We start from the raw sequence: 18,418 nt of genomic DNA, 5'->3' as shown, positions 1-18,418 counted from the left end.
GGCAAGGAACTATGAGAATGAAGGTGGCCGGAATAGGCCACTAATGCTATGTCTACATTTTTATTCATTTCAAAATAAGAATGATTTTAGAGAAAATAAAGACGATAAACTGTCTACAAGGTTCCAAGCAACACTCGTTAAGAAGAAGGAATAAAAAGTTCAATTTTTATTAAAAATATCACATTTCAAACGTGAGACTTTGGCGCTTGCATGCAACTATGCCGAAATTTGGCACACTTACCCTATACAAAAAAAATTGCAGATAGGATCGAAAGAACACCTCTTCGACAGGGAACTCTTATTGACACTTTTGTCTAAATCTTGAAATTTTACTTAAAGTATCTAGTAAAATCTAAATCGGTTTAAAACCTGTTTTTATACGTTTTCTAGAAATTAGGCTATACAATTTGAACCATTTTATGTTCATGTTGTAGCGCTACTTGAGTCGACCAATTTAAAAAAAAAAATTGGAGATTGCTCCATGATTTTCGCAGATTTTCACGGGTCGCGAAATTTTACGCGGATTTTTACGGGCCGTGAAATTTTTCGAGGATTTTCACGGGCCGCGAAATTTTTCGCGGCTCGCAAACATTTCGCAGATTTTCGCCGGTCGCAAAAATTTCGCAGATTTTCGCCGGTCGCGAAAGTTTTCGCAGATTTTCGCGGCTCACAAAAATTTCACAGATTTTCGCGGGTAGCGAAATTTTTCGCGGATTTTCACGGGCCGCGAAATTTTTCGCGGATTTTCACGGGCCGCGAAATTTTTAGCGGATTTTCATGGGCGGCGAAATTTTTCGCGGATTTTCACGGGCTGCGAAATTTTTCATGGATTTTCACGGGTCGCGAAATATTTCGCGAATTTTACACTTCTTAAGCCTAAGCGAAACTCTAATGTGATGTCAAGTTAGAGGCCTCTATCTCTCATAATTTACGAGAAAATCGACTTTAAAGAGTTTTAGATATTTTTATGCATTTTTCTTCGAATTTTCTTAATTTTCAAGTGAAATTTTGCACATCTCAAGCCTAAAGGTGACTGATGTAATGTCAAAATTGAAGTCTCTACAGTAGAGTCTTCTAAATTCGAACGCTCGGGGGGTATTTTTGACATTTCTCACCTCCCAAATTCGAACGATTTTTTCAAAACTAACAAAATGTATGTGAGATTACATTGTACTTTGAATCAAATTCCCGTACTTTCTCCAAAGTCTTAGTAGTAACATACTTCCTTTTCATTTTATACGATCATAATGTGTGTAAATATTCAGGAAACAGCACAGAAATATGATTTTCAATCATTCACAATATGAATTTTTTTAACATAACCTCACAATTGGCATTTTGAATCCAAACGTCGTTCGAATTTGAGAGATTCAGATTTGAGAGACTCTACTGTATATCTCATAATTTACGAGAAAATCGACTTTAAAGATTTTCAGACACTTATGCATTTATCATTCAATTTTCCTTATTAATAACGATAATAAGTTACATACAGTGTAGGAATTATTAAAAGAAATTTGCATTATTTATGTATAAATATCGTTCGAGTTTGCCACAATCCGAATTTGCAATGAAGGAATCACACCTCTATAAGCTGATCTAGGCTTATCATTGGTTTTTCCTTAGTCTACTTTTTCTGATAAGAATAGATGTTCAAATTTCGTATTCGAAATGGTACACAGTCTGGTGTCAATAAATCCTGACACAACTTCTTAAAGTGTCCATATGTGTTTCTTTCACCCTATATGAATTTTTTTTTCAAAGAGCATAGTAAAAAGCTTTAATCCTCTCGTTCGGTAATACTCTTCCTGATTTGAAAGCTCTCTCTGGCTGAGGTTTTTTTTCTGTACCGATTCAAAGGTATATCAGAGAGAACTTACCTAAAAACCCGTTGGAATTTCGAACGTTTAGGACATTTATCTTAATAAAATTGCAATTCAAACGTCCTGTCATTGTTGTTGACACACCATTCAAGTGTCAAGAATATCGAAATTCTAAATTACAGAACAATCAGCGCTAAAAGGGCAAGTACTTGAACTTGAACTTTAGGCTTCCGGTAGATTTTCGAATAGGTTTGGTTTGGCTTTAGAGCGACTTTAAGATAAAGATCAAAATGGAATGAACATTGAATTGCCTAAAACTTGGAAATGAGATGTTAACAAATCTACGGGTTATTGAATTAGTGGATGCCTTTATTCAAGTTATTCTCGTTATTCAAGTAATAATTATATAACTAATTTTTATATATATTTATTCAACATTGTCGAACTCTTCAAAAACTTACGTTAAAGCATCTTAAATGTATCTCAAGCGCAATGCTTTGTAATCTTGTACGAAACAATCCTAATTTGAGGCATATTTTTCACTAATAACAACATTTTTCTGTCAGAACCTTGAAATGAGACTAATTCGTTCTGTCAGATCCTCAAAAATGTACACATTCACAGCGAACAGACTAGGCTTTTCTACATGGTCATTGCTTTTTTACGCCTCCATTGCTTTTTTATGCGTGGACAAAATATTTAGGGTAAGTGTGCCAAATTTCGGCATAGTTGCATATAAGCACCGAAGTCCTAAGTTTGAAATGCAATATTTTTAATTCATATTGATATTTTTTGTTACTTCCTTTTCGGGAGAGTTGTGTGGAACCTTGAAAACTAGTTTATCATCCTTGTTTTCTTTAAATAACTTCCTAAAATATTGAAAAATTAATAAAAATATGGACATTGCTTTGGGTAGTATTCCGGCCACTTTAAGTGAAATACCGGCCACTTTTTTCTGACCACCTTTTGTGACGCAACGTGTTTAATATTTAGTTTAATACGTTTATATGACCCACAAGCCCTGAGATCTTCCGTGTAATTTGTCCTGAAGACCTGAAGAGTAGCATCTCAAATTTACGCGCAGATTCCCGTAGCAATTTGCACTTCCTGAACTCTTCCAATGACTTTTTCACATAATCTTTTTCATAGAAGCGATGGTTTTTTTCTCTGGACATTGTAGAACTCAGAAATTGAAAAAAAACACAAAATGAATAAGAAATTTAGGAAAGCAAAAGATGTTGCCGGAATAGGCAACACTACCTCACCAGAGAGACGCTCACACATTATATACTTTTTTACGCGAAATACAGGATCCAGCTGGGAAATTTCACTCGAAATTTAAAGATTGATTCAGTATTAACATAAACAGAAACAATCTTTAATGATTTAATGTCGCTGTGATTCTGGCAAGTAATTGACATTTTTCACTTGGTTGGACCCGAGTGAGTTTGACAGCTTAAAAGCAAAATAGAAGAAGAAGAAGGCATTTTTCATCGAAAATGTCTAAATTCGAAAGAGGTCCTAAGAACTTTTCGATGAAAATCCATTAGAGTTCCAGTTGAGAATTTGAGAAATGTTCCGAAATTTGATTGTTTTTACGGTTTGAAGTTTTAATTTGTCAATTTCATGCAACTTTTTCAAAAATTTCTTCATTTCGTATCACAACAAAAAAAAGTTCCTTGCAAATTCAATTACTTTACCGTATTTGCGAAGCACACAAATTTTAAGTAAATTTTTCTCTAATCTCATTGATGATGCACAATGATCTTACAGGCACTTCATTTATTAATAGTCCTCAATCTCGAATATTTGTTATTCTCTTTCTTTTCTCACATTTCTCACTGTATATTTAAGTTATTTTCTTTTTTCTTCATTTATAATTATTATTTAATAAAAAATCACTGGAATTAATTGTTAAAAATTTAACTAGAATATTTTTTTTCTCATGCTTTTCTTTTCATTTTCAAATCTATATAATGTAATATAATTTCTCAAGGAGAAACCTTTTCTATATCTATATAGGGATTTTGTATTCATCTTGAATGATCTTTTTTTTTGTCAAGTTTGACCTTTTTGACCTTCGTAGTCTATTTACTGGATTTTCTTTCATTTTTTTTTGTATTTCTGTCTAGATTCATTCTTTATGACTCACAAGGGGAGGAACCCAACTGTCTCCCGCGGATCGGGACGAAATTTGGCATGTAAGTAGGGTCCATATAGAAAGTTAACCAGCCACTGGCTTTTTACTGTGCGGCCATTAGAAGTAGTCATTGTGACCATTCATAGTCATGAATTTCTTATATATGAAAGATTCTTTTAACATTTGTTGCTATTTTTCTTTGACCTGAAAATGCGTTTTAATGATGTTAAAGCTTGGTTTGTGATTATTGATGAACGTCAGAACCCTTTCATGCGATACACCTTCATGGTAATGTCATAGGTCATCCGAGTAAACATTATACTTTTTCAAGGAAAATAATATTTTTAATATCAGCGAATTTTTCTTTCAGATTGTTTAAAAATAGCGAATGGGAAAATTTCTTATTCTTGTTCCTTTTTTTCCTCTTTAAATTTTACTGCTGCCGGATTTCTTTTTCTTTCTGGTAAGATCCACATTGCATACTTTTTCGTCTTCATTTTTTTATTACAAAAATGATTGTTTTTTATTCATATCTCTGCCATTTTTTATTTGATTTTGATGAGTAAGTAGTCGTTAGGAAGGTCTCAATGAGCTTTGTAACATAACCAAAAATCATAAAAATCGGAAAATTACAACTGTCAAAATTTCAAGGTCAAAACTTTCAAAGCGATTTTAGCGCTACTAGAGGAGGTTTGACGATGTTTAAATATTTACAAAATTATAGAGCGGATCGAGACGTTTCATTTTCATATAAATATTAATGTTTATGTTTGGTCAAGTAGTTTTGCAGTTATGGACAGAAAACCAAATGCAACTAGAAAATAATATTCTGTCCTAAATCACCTAAAGTAGCATATCGTGAAATTCTTTTCTTTCTAATAAAGTAGTATCCCGTTAATTGAATAAAAATATAACTGCAATAATCTTGCATAATTTCCATTAATATTCAAGGAAGTCTAATATCTATATATTGCATTGTTCGAATAAATAAAAGATAGAGTAGGAGAATACAATAGTTCATATTCAATTTTTTGCAAGCTTGGAAGATCTTTCGCAGATCCCTAATGATATCATAGGATCAGGTCAGGATGACAAATTTCTTGCTTTTAAATTTTGCCGAAGACCACTATCTTCTATCTCCAAGGGAAATGCAGTTTTCCGACAATTTCCAAACTCGATATCTCGCATGAAGGAATTTGTAACGCAAAATAGGTATCAAAATTTTCTTATATTTTTTTTTAATAAATTGTGTTCTTCCTGAAATTGTGCAAAAATTTTATATTACATGTTGATGATAATGATTACTTATGATAAAAAAAATCCAATATTTTTATATTGTATAGAAAATGCGTATTTTTGAAAAATTCAGACTAACTATATTATTGTTTTCTTTTAATATTTTCCAAACATTTCAAAGTAGAATTTTAAAAAGTAAATTAAAACTCATATAGACAAAACTAACCACATAATTTTAATGTAATTCGCTGTTAATGTAGTCAAACGTTAATTCAGCCGAAGAAGTATTTTTTACCTTGAAAATTTGACAGTTGTAATTTTCCGATTTTTATGATTTTTGGTTATGTTACAAAGCTCATTGAGACCTTCCTAACGACTACTTACTCATCAAAATCGAATAAAAAATGGCAGAGATATGAATAAAAAACAATCATTTTTGTAATAAAAAAAATGAAGACGAAAAAGTATGCAATGTGGATCTTACCAGAAAGAAAAAGAAATCCGGCAGCAGTAAAATTTAAAGAGGAAAAAAAGGAACAAGAATAAGAAATTTTCCCATTCGCTATTTTTAAACAATCTGAAAGAAAAATTCGCTGATATTAAAAATATTATTTTCCTTGAAAAAGTATAATGTTTACTCGGATGACCTATGACATTACCATGAAGGTGTATCGCATGAAAGGGTTCTGACGTTCATCAATAATCACAAACCAAGCTTTAACATCATTAAAACGCATTTTCAGGTCAAAGAAAAATAGCAACAAATGTTAAAAGAATCTTTCATATATAAGAAATTCATGACTATGAATGGTCACAATGACTACTTCTAATGGCCGCACAGTAAAAAGCCAGTGGCTGGTTAACTTTCTATATGGACCCTACTTACATGCCAAATTTCGTCCCGATCCGCGGGAGACAGTTGGGTTCCTCCCCTTGTCAGTATCAGCACATTGTTGTATTTATTTAGAGAATTTAGCGTTGTAGTGTGAGTAAAATATGTATTTTTTTTTGTAAGAGTCGTATCTCATGCACGCTGTTTTTTTATCTCTCCCTCTCAATCATTCCCCTACATATTATTGGTCATGATGGATTATGCTGAAGTTTATCTTAGAATCAATGTTAAGCTCTCTCTCTCTCTCTTATTTAAATTAGCTTTTATGCATCTTTTTTCTTTTGTCCTCAAATGAGGATCTCTCATTAGCATTGAGCATCTTTCAATGCTCAACTCTTGAAACTTCCTATTGAGTTTCAATTGTAGGTGAATATTTTTGAAATATTCCCACACATTCGACTTAAATAGTGGATTAAATATTGTTTGTGTAGAAAATATTTAGAAAAAATGATGTAGTTACTGCGATTGTGTCCTCCGGAAGATTCTCATCACTTGGAGTGTCTCATCTCTCCATTGCAGCTGTTGCCATTTGCACGATCACACGACAGCTGATTGTCCTCACACGGCAAAGTCTACCTCACTCCACGGCATCGACTCCCCTGACATTCGAAGATCGTCAAAACTGAGCAGATCCAGCAGATTGTCTTGTTGCATGGCAACATGGGCATTATCGTAGAGATTCTGTTCAGCTCCACAATGTGAACTTACAACGCTAGTAGTTGGTGCTGCATCATCAGCCGTCGTTGCAGTAGATGTGGAAAGTCCACTGACACTGCTGAATGTAAATGGTGTTGTTGGATTGTCAACATCGTGACTTAGTGTACCACTGAGGGCAGGAAAGTCAAATGGTGGGAGTGAATTTGAAAATTCATCCATTTCCATCTGAATCTCATTGACGAGATTGTTATTGCTGATGGACGAATGAAGATTGTTATTTCCAGATCCCGTAGATTGTCCGCCATTGGCAAAAAATCCACCTGATGATTGTTGCTGTATCAGTTCACTCAGTGACGGCTGCAGACTGGGATTCATCTCACGCCTGGTTCGACTGTATGGAGGTGGTGGTGGTGGTGGTTCAGTTGGACCATCCTCCGTAATATCCATGTCCATCTGATGACTCATCAGTTCCATAAATGCAAGATCATCGAAGTGATTGAGGTCAACTGGATCACATTCCTTTCCCCCAGCATCCATTCCCGTGGATGACTGCTCTAGGAACATATTTAACGTATCCACAGCATTTTCAGCATCACTTATGGGATCAGGATGAAGAGGTGACAGAAGATCCATACTCTCTACAGCATTCCCACCATTTTCCGATGCACTCCCAAATTCAGGCACTTCCGTCGGCGCCGGAAGATTGGGTTTCGTAAACACAATACCCTCCATCAATGGCGGAGGTCCTGTAGCTCCTCCAGTTGCCGTTCCTGGAGTCGTAGGTGTTACGGGTATTTGAGCAGCTGACTCTGGAAGTTCTCCATTTCGTATGAGAATCTCCAGGACATCCGTGATGAGTTGCGAATTCCTATGTGGAATCTTCCCATTGGTCTTTGTTGCTGTTGTTGGCGTAGCTGTCGATGTGGTTTGACTCGTAATGAATTTCAGTGCTTCAGCTGCTCCTCCTGACATCTCGTCAAATTGCACAGATAGCGGTGGTTCTGACTTAACTCCCAACACCTGAATCTCCTGCGGTTTCAACGGTGGCGGTTCAACATCAGCCTTTGCGGCAATTGGTACAAGTATTCTTGGAATGGATGTTTGCTGATGATTCTCCTTCTTATCCCGCAAATTCACCAGTAGCAGTGTCGGTTCCCCATTCCACACAATCTCCACATTATTCTTCCCACTCTGCTGCTGCTGCTGCTGCAACTGCTGCAACTGGGCATCTGTTATCTGAACATGCTGGTGTGGTTCACTCTTCACTTCTGCCTTTATCAATTCCTTCTGTTGCCTCTTCAGATTCTCCAACTGCTGCAACTTCTCCTTCTGTATCTTCGCTTCCAGTTGCTGCTTCACTATCATCTTCTGCGTGAGAGCCGGAGCTTCTGTTACTGGTGTCTGAATCTGCTTCATTTGCAACAATTCATCCTGACTCTCCTTCAGCTTCCGCTGCAACTCATCAATCTTCCTCTGTTGTTCCTTCACCAATTCCTCATTCATCACGGCAGGTGACATGTTGTCCTCCATAATTGCATCATACGATTGAACATCCATATTTTCAGGTTCATCAGATTCCGGTGACATTGAACTGACAACATCGAGATCTGTTGTCTCACTAGCAACTACATCACCTGCCGCAACAGTCGATACAGGTTCCAGCGGCAGATAGGGCTTGAGACGTTCAATAAGCTGAGGTTTGGGTCCAGACACGGGTAAATTGCGTTTCTTCAGTTGCAACTTCAAATCAAACACCTTCATCTTCTCCAACTTTGCAATCTCAGCAGCCGTTGAAGTTTCCGAAAAGCTACAACTCTCATTCGTCGATGATGCAACGGATTGTGCTGGAGAGGGAATCGGCTGGGAGATCACACTATTGCAGGAGGAATCACTCTTAACTGGAGTCTGTTGACCCGTACTCGATGTCTTATTGAGTCCTTCGAGATACTCTAGTAGGCAGTTTTGTTGCTTCAGCAGCAACTGATACGAAGTTTCCTCCGTTTGAGCACTACTCGTCAACGAACTCACCTTTTGGGCATTTGGTGGACCCTTGTACTCGTGGAATTTAATTGGTCGGGCCTTCACAACTGGTTTACTCTTACTCTTCTTCCGATACTTATCCTTTCCTGGTGCATCTGATTTTGGTGTAGCCGGTGCAATTGTCGGACGAGCTGGTTGTTGCTGTGGTGACGGTACCGACGATATCGGACTGAGACTTGAACTCGTACTAGCCAACGATGAGGGACTCGGGGCCGGAGCAATTGGAATCAACGTGGAATTTGTCGTGACGTAACCAACAACCGACTGACACAGCTCAGCAAATCTCTGTGGGGTCTCTGAACTGATCTGAATGGTGTCATTCTTAATGGGCAGGGGAGGTGGAGGTGGAGGAGCCGAAGACACATAGGGGGCAAGAATTGAGTGGAATTTGCTCTGGAGAACCGGAGTAGCGGATGTTACCATCACAGCACCACCTGTTGTAGGAATTGTCAGTGCTACAGTGACAATTCCCGCTGACGCTGCAGCCGTCTCGATGACATCGCTACCCGCCGATGATCCCCTAGCCGGACTCGAACGCTGATCACCCTCAGAACTCTGTGAATCCTCCTCGAATGTGATGTAACTGTGTGGTTGCTGTGGACGACTTAGCAAACCCTCACTGGTGGCCTTAAATGTCACCAGACCCTCCTTCACGATCCTCTCAATAGGCTCCTCTGTGTGCAGAATGTTTTTCTTAATCAACTCCAGTGGACCCGGACGATGTGATATCTGTGAATTCAGTTGATCCGCCAGTCTGGCTTTCTTCAGCATACGCTGCTTCTCCGCCAAACTCGGATCAACATGACTTTCATCATGCTCCAGAATGTGTCTCCGTTCCAGTTCCTGCCGATCAGGCCTCTGTTGTATCTTTGCCTTGAGCAAATCACCCGTTTTCGCCCTCTGAAGCTGCTTCCTCTGTTCATGAATTGCCGGTGATGTTTTCAGGGCTACAAAAATATCACCATAAATATCCAAAGCTATTCTTCCCATCCCCCACCCAAGCGGACTTCGTATCAAAAAATCTACATTTCCAATTTCTAAAAAAAACATGTGGAACAATGTAAATGCGTAATACCCAAAATTTATGTCATTTTAGTCAAATTTTAGTTACAATACCGGCAATTTATAAAATAAATAATATTCTGGCATATTTTTACAATTATTATAATATGTTCTCTGATCAAGAATATATCTAGTGACAAATTATAAATGTTTTTGAACAAAACTTAAAGACAAGGTATGGCAATTGAAATGCAACTTTTCAATATAGTGGTTATTTTTATGGCAAAATGTTTATTTATGTGAGAGACAAAAGAGTCAAAAAACCCTCATTATTTGAATCTGTCGATGGACGCATCACAAACTACATGAACGTGAGCTTCCGAAATACGAGCTAATTCACCACGAAGAACCTGTCTTCAGCTCATCGATAGTTTGGTATTTTTTAATCCTGACTTTGGACCACAGAATTCCCCATACAAAGAAGTCGAGCGGATTTCAATCCGAGAACCGTTCATGCCAATTTGACCTTAAAATTAACAACAAAAACATTGTTTTTTAGTCAATCTTCTCTAGTGCGCGATTTCTGTGACCGTGCCGAGTATTGTTGAAACATCCAGTATCTTTCACTGGAATCCTCGTATATCTACGGTTCTTGGATTGCTCACGCTACCGGGTGGGTCAGTAGGTGACAGGTCACTGAATGGCCCAGGCATGACCCGAATTAGACCTGCCAAAGTTAACCCGATTATGAGCTAAACTATGAGTCGTGCAACTTCACTCCCAAACAAAGCCCTAGAGCCTAGACTTCTAGAGAGACCTTCGTCACCTGAAGAGATTGAACTAAGAAATTTAATGGACAATCTCGACACCACATTAAAAACCATCGTTGGAAAAACGTACCAAAAAATTTAGATAATCATTAGTCCAATGCCTATTTGTGGCTATTTTGGGAGCCGCATCAAGGACCTTTTCAACGGGAAGTAGCCAATGATCACAAAATACACTGGGCTAAAAGACCAGTCTTCGGCATGCTAAGTTAATTTCAGAACCAGACGGCAAATGATGAAAAGACATCTTATATGTCAACAATAAACCAGTTAAAAACCAGATATTGTCCAGAGGACGAACAGCACAGTATTCACATCCTGTGCTACTGTCTAGCATTTGGGATACCACGGAAGATATTTCTGGGCGACATTGTTTACTCTACCACTGTTATGAAATGCTTCCAATCTGGAGCTTTTAAGGAGAGCAAAATAAAGTTCTGACAAATAAAGAAGGATGGGTACAATAGACTGACCAGTAACTGCGACTGGGCATGTTTTAGGACCACCTTAGTTCTTATAAAAAAAATTACAGTTTCAGAGCTTTTTCTAGGACAAATTTCTGATACACACATTGGCATTAGTATTGACGCTACAGTCCGAAAATCACAGTAGAAAGCAATTATCTGTCGTTAAAGAAGTCCTTATCAAAACAAAAAAAACTAAGGTACTCGACATCCGGATATCCAAATTATCGTACGACCTTTCCCTGAAGTAGACATGATCCTTTTATTTCTTAGGGAATTATTCAATTGTAAAAGTTTCTTATCCAAGAAGATCAATGAATTCTTAATTTTTTCGGAATTATTAAGGCTTCATTTATAGGTCGTTTTCAAATATTCGTGTCATGGTTGTTTGTGATCTATGCGTCTTAAGGATCATTTGTCTGAAAATATGACGCGAATTTTGTTCAATTTGCTTCTTCACTTTAAGAACAATGAATAGCGATGAGCGTTTTATAATGCTACTAGTAGTATCGCTTTTATATTTCGAAAAACAGAAAAAATAATTACATTTGGGTCATGAAGGAGCTCTAACGGTAACTGTTTATACCTTTCCAGCAAAATATAGCAAAATGAAGTTGTCACCAAGCATCCCAGCTTTGCGGAATGCTCGAACTCACGAGATATAGCTCTCCGTGAATTAGTTTTTCGCATAATCTCTTGGTGCTTACTGGTCTACTAGGGATCAAATTGATTCATAAATCACAAAACAATTTCAAAATCAAAAATTGGTAAAGAAGTGATCATTTTAAAATGTTTTTGTGTGAATTACAACCATACGGATAAACAAAAAATGTAAACACGAAAAAGAGAAATCATTCTCGAACATTTAACCGATTCATTGCTAATTTCAAGACCAGTTAAACTTCGACTTTCAAAAATCAAGATGGTGATTTTTTTAGGTCATCATAGGTATGTTAGGACGAAATGCTCGTCCGGACCACCTCCACTCCAAAGCATATCCAAAAATAAAAGAAATCGTAGGAGTCACTTTCGAAATAAACCAAAAAACATGGTTTTCTAGGGGATGGATAGGGTGGGAGGAAAATAAAAATCATAATGATGATCATTGAGTCGGCTTATGGGAGGTCCTCCGAAGATCGTATGCTTGTATCTCTTACCGCTTAGCCTCTAGATGGGTAACAAGTTTACGAACAGAAAAAACAATATTTAAAAAAGATTAGTCGTTTAGGGCACTTTACCAATTCAAGAAATTTCAAGACCTTTCCAAAAAACCCAAATTTAAACAAATAGGTTGAAAAATAGACTCTCTAAAGTGGTAAAAACTTTTTCTTTCAAAAATTCAAGATGTCGATTATTTAGGTCAAAGGTATGTATTAACAAAATGAGCGCCTGGACCATCCCCAAAACATATCCAAAAATAAAGGAAATCGTAGGAGCCATTTTCGAGAAAAACCAAAAAAATGTGGTTTTGGAGGGCATGAAGGGGAGTAGGGGGAGAAGGAAAAAACATCTGGGGATATTGTTTTTTTGTTAATAGGGGTCATCGAAGACCGGAACTTGATAACCTTTACCGTTTAAGACCCAGGACGGTGATAAGTTGAAAAAAACTCGATTATATAACTGCTCCCTCTTTGAGTTCGAGCAGTAAAAATGACAAAATATAGTTCCGAAAATGTTTTTGTGTGCTTTTAACCAATATAATAAACTATCATTATGCAAAATATGGGTACGCTGTTACGAGCTGTTTAACTCTTTAAGGACGATTGGGTCACCGGTGACCCAAAAATGAAATTTTTCCGACGGTCATCTAAAGTTGTGTATTGCTCTAAAAAGTCAGAAAAAGTGATTTTTTCTGACCCCCGATTTTTGACCATCTCGTCCTTAAATGGTTAAAAGGTATAGCGATCTCAATTTAGTTGCACCTCAATAGCCTCACCCTGTATTTTGCAACTTATCAGACAGAAGCTCGATTTTTTGTTCAAAGAAAGATAATCTTTCGAAACAAAAAAATATTTATAAAATATTCAATAAACATATTAAAAAATCTAAAAGAAAATAGAGAACTTGAATATCTAGAGAAAATCTAGATAAAAACTGTTAAGTTTCAGATAAGTTAAGATCAAAGTTGACCTGTGTTAGCTCTGTTTTGAAAGAAAAACATCCACCAAATATCCATAATTTCAAAAAGTAAATAAATAAATAAAAATTTAAAAAGGAAATAAATCTTAAAAATTGTTTTATTTTTAAATGAAATCACGATATTATTATATTATATTATAATATTTTATTAATTCGAATTTTTCTAAAGTATTATAAGATAAAACCTTTAAATGATTTTTATTATTAACAATTGTTTTTTTTAATAAAAAATTGATATTTTCAAATGAAGAAAATTTCTATTCACTCAATAACTTCTTTACGCAAGTTGTGTAGTAAGAAATGCAAAGTATTCCACATATTTTTTTTTTTAAATACAAAACCGTAATTTCTCCAAGTTTATGACAAAAATGCCGCTAACAGACTAAATCCCAAAAACTTATATCAATATTTGATACTCACGTGGCAGAATCCCTTGTTCCACCAGCTGAGTGATGGGCCTCCGCATCATTAACTTCACTTTGAGAGCTGCAAAAGATACAGAGATATATATTTTTTTACGACGAATATTTAATAGGGATTTCATGCCTCTTTAGCACATTTCTCTCTTCCATCCAACCCTCTGCACCCCCAAGAGATTTCTGACAATGAATTTTTTATTGAATAAAAGGAGAAAGTGAGACAGAAAGAGTGATGAAAATTTAATAATTTTCCCACGAAATTAAATAATTCGCCACATATTGAGTGCCAAAAACATTAAAGGAACATTGATATATAAAGTTTACTCAACCATCAACACGCAATTACCACATCCTTGTGCAAGAAACATCCTTCAGTTCCCCCCTCCAATTTGGACAACATGTAAACAGCGAATATTTGCATAATCTTTCTCCAAGGGCCAAATAAAAAAGAAGATAGTGAACTTGAAAAGTTGTTTTCCTCATTCTTTGCTAAATGAAACTTTTACCACAGCTTATCCCTTCCTTTTTTTTTTTACTAAGCTATGAGTGTAGTAGCTATGTGTATTTTTTGCCAGAAAATCCATCCCTCCGATAAGCTTGGTTATTTGCCATGGAGTCAATTTTCCAATCTCATATCGATGGATTTTCTCCATCGAAAGCAAATGATGGCTTTAACCATTCTTGCAATGGAGATTTTTGTCCCTTATTCTTGATTATTCCTAGCCAAAGGATTTTCCAAAGGATCAACTATTGGCATTTTATATTCGGGAAAAATCAATGAAGAGCTCATGTCAGTCTTAATTTATTTGATTTGACCTTTTATGAACCGTAACTGGTTCAATATGACCTGTGAACCCTGTATAAAAGCTCATTGTCTCTGGACCGTATTTCAAGTGAAATTTCGTTCAATAGAGTATAAAACTAAATAAAGAAGCAAAAGAAAATAAAATATAGCAAATTTTTAGGATAGTCTGTGTATTTTTTCATCTTGATTGACTATTTGACCGCTAATATGAATGATTAACTTGGTCTAAACTGTTGCTGTTATCTGATTATTTGACATGATTAACTGATGTTATCCTCAAACTGATAGGATTAACTTTCTATTGTAATCCTACTCCAAAAGTACTTGGACATCATTAACCAAAATTAAAAAAAAAACAACTTTGCATCGGATGGATTGAAAACTCTTCAGTTTCCTTTAAAGCTTACTAGTCCACAACCAATTTAAACCGATTTATAAATCACTTAGAAAAGCCTACTAAAATAGATTAGGAATAACACATTTTAATTTCGGATAATATTTATTTACTGGTTCACAACCAGCTCATACTCAATTCAGGGTTGTCAGAAATTTTAAGACCTTTCTACCGATCCCAAACAAGATACCATCCGGTCGAAAATACAGTCTCTTGGAGCTTTTTAAAGATTTGACCTTGAAAATCCGTTAATGAGAATGATTAAAGGATTTTCTTGTTTTTCATGATTTTTCGATCATTATACAAAGTTAGAGAATTTTGTATATTTTCAGAATCCTGCTTTATCTTTAAAAAGTTTTTACTGAAAACTTTCTAAAATTCAGATTTTCCAAACCCTTGTTTACTGTAGAAGTGGTATTGTCAAGATTTTCTTAAAAAAATTAATAAGAGAATGGCATTTTTTGATAGTGTACGTTACACACAAATCAGATAATGATAATAAGATGATAATTAAGCACAAACAAAGCAATTTGCTTTTATAATAAATTATTTAAAAAAAAGGGTGGCAAAGCGTTCCAGGCTTTGCGAAATGCTAGAACTCGTAACTTAAATGCTATAACTTCAAAAGTACTTTCGCATCTTGTTCTCAACCGACTTGAAGTGATTCATAAATCACTCAAAAAAAATCCCGCAAAATAGTTTTAAGAGTAATCGTGTTCTTAACCTGACCGATTTATAGGAATCGATTTATAAAGCACTTAAAACATTGCCCAAAGTACCTTAATAGTAGTATAATTGAATTACGTATGAAAAAGGAAAACGGAAGTTATCGATTATGAACCGTTTTCCGTTTTATAAGCGGTTCATAATCAATTAACTCTTTCCGGACTACAACATATCCAGCAAACGAATTTCAGTTAAACTCACTTTATTTTAAGTCTTAGTGGTCAAATATGACACTTTTGTAGAGAAAGAATTTTTTCTGCCCTGGGAAATTGGAAAACTCATGGGAACTCTCGTCCCCTAAAGAACGCAAAGGATACAAACTTGGACAAACTTCAATTTTCCAAAAGCCAATAATATCAATTTTGTGAATTATTTTTGCGTGTCAAATGACTCCTTTGCAATGTTGATCACTAAAACAAGAAGAATTATTGACCAGTATCTTATGGGATGTCCAGGAAGTGGTCAAGAAGACACCAAATTCTTGCTTGCCAACAGATTCCTCAAAATATTTCAAACAATAACACTTTAAAACACATTTCTCTCAACACGATGTTATAGCAGATACATTAAGCTTTCTTCTCAAGAGCCAAAAAAACACTTCCTGGGACAATCAAAATTCATTAAAATCAAGAAAAACAGGAAAAACTTCCCGGAAAGCAATCTCCCGCGTTGCCAAATGTTAAAATCATCGGCCATATTGGCAAAAATGTCGCTCCCGCTTGGAAAATTTTCTTACAAGGTTGGTGTCAAAAAGCAAATGGCGGCAATTGGCGGGAAACGTTACATTTCACGTCTAGATTTTTGAGGACGAGCGTACCCAAAAAGTTTCAACAAGTTTTTTGAAAATTTAAGAAAAAAATGTTTTTCGAATTTATGTAATCTGTAATTGTTAGTTATCATACTTATTGGCCCCGAGAGGTTTTTCCTTATTCGGGTCTAGAAATATCAAAAAAGTCACAATATCTGCAAGGAAGCAGAAAATCGAAAATTCACGATTTTTGACCAAAAATATCTAAGCTCAGGAGTTAATTAGGATCCTGGAAAAAATATCCTAGATTTGGACATCCCTATAGTTTGTAATTATCCAGAAGAATCGGATTTTTATCGATTCTAGATAGTCTAAAAAAAATGTTGTTTCCATGGGTACCCAGAGTCCCAAAAGAGCCGAAAGAGTTAAACGGTAATGTGATAAAACATGCACTGCGGTGAAATCTTAAAACGGATGATACTCATAATCGCCACAGCGAACACAGCTCAAAAATAAAATGGTTGAAATTGAGCATAAGTCCTGCATAGCTCAAATAAAATTGAATCTAAATGTTTAACAGATGTCTTGTTCTTAACCGTTTTATGTTTAACGGATGTGCATGTTTTCAATACACTATCAACAGTTTCATGCTTGAGCTGTGCAGATCGTCAATACGATCTTGAGCGTTTTATACTTAATCTGTGTGTGTTGTCAGCACAAATTAAACAATTATACAATTATAGATCTGTACCGGTTTTTAGCACAATCTATATGCATTTTTTAATTGAACTGTGCGTATCTTCGACACAATGTAAACCGTTTTATGCTTGAGCTGTGCAGATTTTATGCATAATATGAGAAGTGCGTGTTTTATGCACAATCTGAACCATCTTATGCTGCAGCTGTGCGTGTTTTCAAAACAATTTTGACTTAAAATTTTAAAATATATTTTTTTTTAATTTCAACTCTAAATCTTGAAAGAATATAAAGGCAAAGTGGTTTTGAAAAGCCAGATCGGCGGCCCAGAAAATCTGAGGGAATTAAAAGTTTTTTTTTTATTTCAACGCGAAATTGTGAACGATTAAGACATAATTCATTTCAATAATTATTGGGGCGCTCCATTGTCTCTGAGTCTCTTTTGTTACAATATTTTTTAGTTCAACATGTCTAGAATAAAGGGCTAAGGCGTGAGCTACGAGGCAACCCATGACAGTTCATTTGATTAAAAAAAATAGCCAAACCGGCGCCCCTGATGGCTTGCGCCCTAGGCGAGCCGCCCCTCCCGAACCCCTCTAGGTACGCTACTGGTAAGTGTTAAGATAAACAGGGGCAGATGGACAGTGTGACGATATTGCTCAGCAAAAATCTGAAACTCGAAGATGTGTTGATAAAAGTGGTCTCCGGGGGATGGAAGGCGGAATATAGGGGATTACAAAAATCAAAGGATTGTATCATAATATCTGCTCTCTCTCTCTGTAGAAGTCTAACAATAAAAAATAAAATATCAATTTTGTAACATTTTGCCCCAGGTTCCCTTGTCAAAAAACTTAAAATGACATTTTGAAATTCTCAAGATAATTTTTAATGAAAAGAATATTTTTAGTGCAAAATTAACTTGATTTGAAAATTATAATTTTTTTTATATTTCATAATTTTATCTTTCATAACTCACCATGACAAAATTAGTAATTAATAATTGCGTATCAGAAATAAATTCTAATAAAAAAAATTAATAAATAAAGTCTTGTTGATTCAATTAAGATAAGGCCAACATTTCAATTAATATATTAATTATATTTGTTGAATACCATTCATTGTATTCAATCATGGACAAATAGCATTCTGTTAGCCCTAAAATTAAATGCAGTTTGTATGGTAAACTGGATCAAACCACTGCAAGTAAACTAATATTTTCTTAGCAAAACATTTGATTTCTATTTGAATTCGAACCCAATCAAAAATAAACATTTTAAGTGCACCAATGAACTTTTTATGCTACTACACCAAATTTACACAGTGAATCCCTCCGATGTTTGTATTTGAATCCGCTTCGAGAAACAATGCGGAAGATAAATATTGAAGTATTTCCCAATCTCGTTGATTGCA

General features: G+C 35.5%; 1 protein-coding gene across 2 annotated transcripts in view; it reads right to left on the bottom strand.

Moving 5' to 3' along the window:
- Positions 1 to 6,141: 6,141 nt before the first annotated feature.
- LOC129804291 (myocardin-related transcription factor A) overlaps positions 6,142 to 18,418 on the bottom strand; it is a 59,095-nt gene continuing 46,818 nt past the window's right edge. For both annotated transcript variants that reach the window (XM_055851448.1, XM_055851449.1), the window contains exons 4-5: positions 13,641 to 13,706; positions 6,142 to 9,735 (exon numbers count right to left, since the gene is read on the bottom strand). In XM_055851448.1, the coding sequence (XP_055707423.1) occupies positions 6,650 to 9,735; positions 13,641 to 13,706 (3,152 nt within the window). In that variant the 3' untranslated portion in view covers positions 6,142 to 6,649. The remainder of the gene's footprint in view (positions 9,736 to 13,640; positions 13,707 to 18,418) is intronic.

The sequence above is a fragment of the Phlebotomus papatasi genome, chromosome 2 (assembly GCF_024763615.1).
Source record: "Phlebotomus papatasi isolate M1 chromosome 2, Ppap_2.1, whole genome shotgun sequence".
Lineage (NCBI taxonomy): Eukaryota > Metazoa > Arthropoda > Insecta > Diptera > Psychodidae > Phlebotomus > Phlebotomus papatasi.
The sequence above is the reverse complement of the archived record's forward strand: the minus strand, read 5'-3'. Positions and strand labels throughout refer to the sequence as shown.